The 7377-nt window shown below is 56.6% G+C and overlaps 1 protein-coding gene across 1 annotated transcript in view; it reads right to left on the reverse strand.

Annotated features, from left to right (window-relative positions):
• Window positions 1–7377, reverse strand: part of LOC114071942 (bromodomain-containing protein 4-like) — a gene marked incomplete at both ends in the record, with an annotated part of 41181 nt that overhangs the window by 4985 nt on the left and 28819 nt on the right. Inside the window, 3 exons of the mRNA XM_027909829.1 lie at window positions 17–390; window positions 972–1290; window positions 2455–2507. Of these exons, the coding sequence (XP_027765630.1) occupies window positions 17–390; window positions 972–1290; window positions 2455–2507 (746 nt within the window). The remainder of the gene's footprint in view (window positions 1–16; window positions 391–971; window positions 1291–2454; window positions 2508–7377) is intronic.

A 7377-nucleotide genomic window follows, 5' to 3' on the forward strand; every position in this document is an offset into this window, starting at 1 on the left:
GAGGCGGCGGCAGCGCCGAGGGCGGCCCCGGGGGTGGCGGTGGCGGCGGCGGCCCCGGCGGCGGCCCCGGCGGCGGCGCCTGCGACTGGACCTTCACTGAAGGGAGAAGCGGAGTCTGCGGCTGCACCTTCTGCAGCTGCTGCAGGTACAGCTGCATCTGGCTGGCGCTCAGGGGCAGCCCGTGGTGCGGCGGCGGCGGCGGCACCGGCGGCGCCGGCGGCTCCTCGTCCTCCAGCAGCACCTGCGGCGGCTGCGGCAGCGGCGGCTGCGGCAGGAGCGGCTGCGGCGGCAGCGCCGGCGCCACGGCCGGGGGGCGCGGGGGCTTGGGCGGCAGCGCCGCGGCGCGGTTGCTGGGCCTCGAGGGCTGCTGAGGCAGAGCGTTGTGCAAAGCTGCGGGGAGGAAGGACAGGGATGGAGGGGGGGTCAGTGAGGGTGTCACGGGGCCCACCCGGCGCCCACCCGGCAGCGCCAGGAGGGACGGAACCCACCCAGGAGGGACAGAACCCACCCAGCTCCTACAGGAGGGATGGAACCCACCCAGGAGGGACAAACTCCACCCAGGGAGGGACAAACCCCACCCAGGAGGCACAAACCCCACCCAGGAAGGACAGACCCCACCCAAGAAGGACAGACCCCACCCAGGAAGGACAAACCCCACCCAGGAAGGACAAACCCCACCCAGGAGGGACAGACCCCACCCAGGAAGGACAAACCCCACCCAGGAGGGACAAACCCCACCCAGGAAGGACAGACCCCACCCAGGAAGGACAGACCCCACCCAGGAAGGACAAACCCCACCCAGGAGGGACAAACCCCACCCAGGAGGGACAGACCCCACCCAGGAGGGACAAACCCCACCCAGGGAAGGCACAAACCCCACCCAGGAGGCACAAACCCCACCCAGGAGGCACATTTTCCCCCCAGGAGTGACACCCCCCCACCCAGGAGGTACAAATCCCCCCCCTGCTGACCTGGAGGAGACACCACGTGCTGGTTGAGGTGGGGGGGGGTGCCGTGCTCGGCCGCCGGGGGCAGGTGAGGGGGCAGGTCTGGCTGGGGCAGGTGCAGGATGGGCTGGCCGAAGTGGCCCATGGTGTCGAACATGGTGCCGGGCAGGGGGTGCTCCAGCACCGGCACCGGGGCGGGCACGAAGGGCGGCGGCGACACCTTGACGGGCGGGGCGGGGGCCGGGACGGGCGGCGGGGGCTGCGCCGGGGGCAGCGCCGGGGCCACCGCCGGCGGCTGCGGCTGAGGGGGCGGCGCCGGCGGCTGGTGGTGGTGGTGGTGGTGCTGTTGGAGGGAGGAAAAGGACAGGAGAGGGGCGGTCAGGGGTGCTAAAAACGGTGTTTTGGTCGCTGGAAGTTCAGCATCCCCCGGGTCACCCCATTTGGGTTGTCAGAGATGGGTTACTGGGCGGCGGAAATGGGTTACTGGTCGTTAGAAATGGGTTATTGGTCGTCAAAAAAGGGTTACTGGTCATCGGAAATGGGTTATTGGTCATCGGAAATGGGTTACTGGTGGTCGGAAATGGTTTATTGGTTGTCAAAGATGGGTTACTGGTGGTCAGAAATGGGTTACTGGTGGTTGGAAATGGGTTACTGGTCGTAAAAAAATAGGTTATTGGTCATTGAAAATGGGCTATTGGTCATTGAAAATGGGTTATTGGTTGTCAAAAATGAGTTACTGGTTGTCAAAAATGAGTTATTGGTCATCAAAAATGGGTTATTGGTTGTTAAAAATGGGCTATTGGTTGTCGGAAATGGTTTACTGGTCATCGGAAATGGGTTACTGGTTGTCGGAAATGGGTTACTGGTCATCAAAAATGGGTAATTGGTGGTCAGAAATGGGTGATTGGTCACCGGAAATGGGTTATTGGTTGTTAAAAATGGGTTATGAGTCATCAGAAATGAGTTATTGGTTGTCAAAAATAAGTTATTGGTCTCAAAAAAATGGGTTATTGGTCATTGAAAATGGGTTATCGGACGTCAAAAATGGGTTACTGGTCACCCAAAACGGGTAATTGGTCAACGAAAATGGGCTACTGGTTGTTGAAAATGGGCTATTAGTCGTCGGAAATGGGTTACTGGTTGTCAGAACTGGGTTACTGGTTGTCAAAAATGGATTATTGGTCGTCAAAAATAAATTACTGGTTGTCAAAAATAAATTACTGGTCGTCAAATGGCTCTCATGACCCTCCCAGTCACTGAAACACCTTTTTGGTCCCCAAAACACCCTCCTGGTCCCCAAAACACCTCCCAGGTCCCCAAAACACCCTCCTGGTCCCCCAAACACCTCCCCGACGCCTCTGGAAGCCCTTCCCACCCTCCCCGGGCCGACTGGGAACACGTTCCCAGAAAATCCACGGGGCCCACCCCCCCCCAGCCACGTTCCCTCCGGCATTCCCGGTGTTCCCAGAGCTCCCATTCCCACCCCAAGGCCGCGGTGGGGTCTCACCTTCTTCTGCTCTCGCCCCGAGTGCCCCTTTTTCTTCAACTTGGGCGCCATTTCTGCCAAAAAACAAAAAGAGGGGAGAGAGAGACAGTCAGTGCCCATCCCAAAAAACACGGGAAGAGATGCCGTTAGAGCCCGTCCCAAAAACCTGGGAATGAGGCACCGTCAGTGCCCATCCCAAAAAACACGGGAAGGGGTTGGGGGTGGAGCTGGGATTGCCTGGAATTCCAGCCCCGAGATTTGGGGGAGGAACGGCGGGAGGAAGGAAAAGGTGAAAGGAACCCAACCCCAACCCCAACCCCAACCCCAACCCCGAGGGATTCCAGCGGGAATCGGCCGGGAACGCCGCGGGATCTGAGGGGGAGGCGCGGAAAGAGAGGCCTGGAGGGAGGGAGGGAGGGAAAGGAATCGGGAATCAAATAGCCCAGGGGTTAAAAAAAAAAAACATCGGGAATGAAATATCCCAGCGACAAAACCCCCCCCAGGTATCAAATATCCCAACAGTCTAAAATTCAGGAATCGAACATCCCAACGGACAGAAACGCCAGGAATCGAATGTCCCGATGGGTAAAACATTCAGGAATCAAACGTCCCAAGGATAAAAAAAAAAAAAAAATCAGGAGTTAAACATCCCAAGGATCACAAATTCAGGAATCAAATACCCCAACGGTCAAAAACTCAGGGATCGAATTCACCGGTGACGCAAACGACGCTTTTCCATCCCCCCCTCCCCCCCAAATCCACGCCACATTCCCGTGGGATGAGCTCCCAACCCTCCTCCCCTCTCCCAATCCTTTTTCAGAAGGCACCGGTGGGATTTGGGATCCAGGGCAGGGATTTCCCAGGGTTTCCTCCCCCAAAAGCACCAAGAAACACGGGATGAATGAAATCCCTCGTCCAAGATCCTTTATCTGATCCCAGAAATCCTGTTCGGAACGAGGTTGGAACGTGCCTGGAAAAACCCGACGGATAAACCCGTCATTAGGATGATTCTGGTGGGAAAAAAAATCTCCCCCTGATCCTCAGGGATCGTTTCCCAGGTGGGATTTTCCCTTAAATCCCTCCAGGAATTAAAATCCAACTCCTGCAGATGATTCCTTCGATCCTGAGGGGGATGGGATGGGATGGGATGGGATGGGATGGGATGGGATGGGATGGGATGGGATGGTCCTTCAGCAATTTTGGAGGATGAGCTGAATTAAAAAAATTCAGGATTTTCGGGAAGAATTCCGAGCAGAGACGGCTGGGAAGGAAAACGGGAAGAATCACCGCGCCGGGATCTCCACTGGCAACGATCCACCTCCAAATGTTTGGGATTCCAGGAAAAGAATCAGCTGGTTCTGAGGTGAAAAAGAGGCAATTTGGGCCCACGGTCGATGATTCCCAGAGCGGATCCCACGGATCCAACGGATCCAGGGGTGAGGGGAGAGCGGGAGAGGGGTTGGTTGGGAAAGTCACGGGGACAGGGGGGGTTGGTTGAGGATCCGGATGGGCATCCCTGGCTCCAGGTGGGTGGTTGTTGCTCCAGGTGGGAATCCTTGGATCCAGCTGGGTGGGTGAGGATTGGGATGGGCATCCCTGGATGCAGGTGGGTGGTTGTTGCTCCAGGTGGGAATCCTTGGGTCCAGATGGGATCCAACTGTGGTTCCAGATGGGAATCCCTGGCTCCAGCTGGGTGGGTGAGGATTGGGATGGGCATCCCTGGATGCAAGTGGGATCCACCTGTAACTCCAGATGAGCGTTCCTGGCTCCAGGTGGGATCCAACTGTGGCTTCAGATGGGCATCCATGGATCCAGGTGGGTGGTTGTGGCTCCAGATGGGAATCCCTGGATCCAGGTGGGATCCAACTGTGGCTCCAGATGGGCATCCATGGCTCCAAGTGGGTGGTTGTTGCTCCAGATGGGAATCCATCGCTCCAGGTGGGATCCAACTGTGGCTCCAGATGGGAATCCATGGATCCAGGTGGGTGGTTGTGGCTCCAGGTGGGAATCCATGGATCCAGGTGGGTGGTTGTGGCTCCAGATGGGCATCCCTGGCTCCAGCTGGGTGGTTGTGGACTGGGATGGGCATCCCTGGATCCAGAGGGGTGCCTGCAGCTCCAACCCTTCCACGGATTGGGATGGGCAAGTAAGGCTTCTGGAGATTCCAACCCAAGGATGAATTTCCATCTCCACTGGAGCCGATTGTTGGGTCACAGTCGGATCACGCGGTCCTGGGGGGGTCTCTTGGTGATTTTGGAGATTCCAACCCAACCCAAGGATGAATTTCCATCTCCACTGGTGCTGATTGTTGGGTCACAGTCGGATCACGTGGTCCTGGGGGGGGTCTCTTGGTGATTTTGGAGATTCCAACCCAACTCAAGGACGGTCCTTCACCCACTGGTGCTGATTGTTGGGTCACAGTCGGATCACGTGGTCCTGGGGGGGTCTCTTGGTGATTTTGGAGATTCCAACCCAACCCAAGGATGGTCCTTCACCCACTGGAGCTGATTGTTGGGTCACAGTCGGATCACGCGGTACTGGGGGGGTCTCTTGGTGATTTTGGAGATTCCAACCCAACCCAAGGATGGTCCTTCACCCACTGGTGCTGATTGTTGGGTCACAGTCGGATCACGTGGTCCTGGGGGGGTCTCTTGGTGATTTTGGAGATTCCAACCCAACCCAAGGATGGTCCTTCACCCGCTGGTGCTGATTGTTTGGGTCACAGCCGGCGTTTTGGGGTCCGTCACCTCCCCCGGGGTCTCTTCCGACTCCGACCCCGTTCCATCCGCGGGGCTCAGAATGGGCGGGGTCGAGGACAAAGGTCCTTCCCACGACGTCACTTCCAGCCGATTTTCCAGCAGAAAGGTTCAATCAGGCCCTGAGGCTCCGCCCCCACCGACGGATTGACTGGATTGTTCCCCAAATCCTCGTTTTAGTCCCACCCCCCGGCCCCCCCCCAAAACGGCGAAACCCCCAGAGACGGTTCCACCCCCTCCCCCCCCCGAATTTCCACGTTCCGGGTCAAAATCCCCCCTTTCCACAAAAAAAATGGGGGTTTGGAGCAGAGCCACTTGATTGGGTTTACTGATTAAAACTAAAATCAGCTCATTGATACAGGGTTTTGTCTGGTTTTTTTGGGGGGAATTAAAGATGGGTATTTCTGGGTTAAACCTGGTTATCTGTGGGTTAAACCCAGTTATCTGTGGGTTAAACCCAGTTATCTGTGGGTTAAACCCAATTATCTGTGGGTTAAACCCAGTTATCTGTGGGTTAAACCCGGTTATCTGTGGGTTAAAACCTGGTTATCTGTGGGTTAAACCCGGTTATCTGTGGGTTAAACCCGGTTATCTGTGGATTAAATCTGGATACGTGTGAATTAAATCCGGTTATCTGTGGATTAAACCTGGTAATCTGTGGATTAAACCCAGTTCCCTGTGGGTTAAACCTGGTTATCTGTGGTTAAACCTGGTTATCTCTGGGTTAAACCTGGTTATCTCTGGGTTAAACTCGGTTCCCTGGGTGTGTTTGGGAATGGGACACTGGGATTGAGGCTCTGGATTTGGGATGAGCACCTGGGGAAGGGGCATTTAAATCCAGGTAAGGGGGATTTAAACCAGTTCTCTGGGATTTAAACCAGCTCTCTGGGATTTAAACCAGATTTATCTGTGATTTAAACCCAGGTAAATGTGATTTAAACCCAGGTAAATGTGATTTAAACCAGGTACTGATTTGCACCCAGGTAAATGGTGATTTAAACCAGATTTATCTGTGATTTAAACCCAGCTATTTCCCAGTCAAACCCGGGTATTTGTGATTTCAACTCGAGTATCTGATTTAAATCAGGCACCTGTGACTGAAACCCTTCCATTCAACCCCAAATTAAACCCCGGGGAACTGCGAATTCAAACCCAGGCGCTTCCATATTGAATTAAAATCCAAATTCTACCAAAAAGGCACTAAAACCGCCCCAAACGCCCCAGGAAACACCTCCAAAAATCCCAAACCCCGGATTTATCCCAGACAAAACACACCCCTGAACCCGAGATCGCCGGGAAGCTCCGCCCAACCTGCTTTTTTTTGGGGGGAGGGGGGGGATTAATTTCCCTTTCTTTGGGATTTCTGCTCCTCTTTGTTCCCCCCCCCCTCCCGGCCCCACAATCACATCCCGATTATTCCCAACCGCATCCATCGGATTTCCCGACCCCACCGAGGCCTCCCCTGCCCGGGAGGCCGAGCCCAAAGCGGGCGGGAGCCACGGCACGAGCTTGGCTTTCCTTCCCTGGGAAATTTGGGATGGAGGAGGAAAACCCCAACCCTGGTCCCAAAGCGGGTGGGCGGGAGCCACGGCACGAGCTTGGCTTTCCTTCCCTGGGAAATTTGGGAGGGAGGAAAACCCCAACCCTGGTCCCAAAGCGGGCGGGAGCCACGGCACGAGCTTGGCTTTTCTTCCCTGGGAAATTTGGGATGAAGGAAAACCCCCGCCCCCCCCCCCCCCCCCCCCCCCCCCAGCGACGGCGGCGCGAGGGAGACGCCCCGGGGATCCCAAATTCCCGCTCCAACCCCTCCATCCCTCGGGATCCCCCAGCCCAGACCCCCCTGACGAGGAGCTTCCCATCCATAACCCCCTCCTTTTCCACCCTCTGAGCCCCCGGCGACATTTCTGGCGCTTCCCTCGGTGCCCAAAGCTCCGTTTTTTCGCCCTAAAAGCAGCGCCGGGGTCGGTAAAGCCGAGAGGGTCGTTAAGCCAAGAGATGCCTCAGCTACCCCAGGACGGGGGGATGGAGGAGGTGACAAAGGTGCCCCTGGAGGTGCCAAAAGTGCCCCCAGAGGTGCCAAAAGTGCCCCCGGAGGTGCCAAAAGTGCCCCAGAAGGTACCAAAGGTGCCCCCCAGAGGGGAGGTGCCAAAGGTGTCCCCAGAGGTACCAAAGGTGCCCCCAGAGGTGC

Source organism: Empidonax traillii, unplaced genomic scaffold, assembly GCF_003031625.1.
Source record: "Empidonax traillii isolate 1590-97213 ecotype Southwest subspecies unplaced genomic scaffold, ASM303162v1 scaffold2456:size58518, whole genome shotgun sequence".
Taxonomy (NCBI): domain Eukaryota; kingdom Metazoa; phylum Chordata; class Aves; order Passeriformes; family Tyrannidae; genus Empidonax; species Empidonax traillii.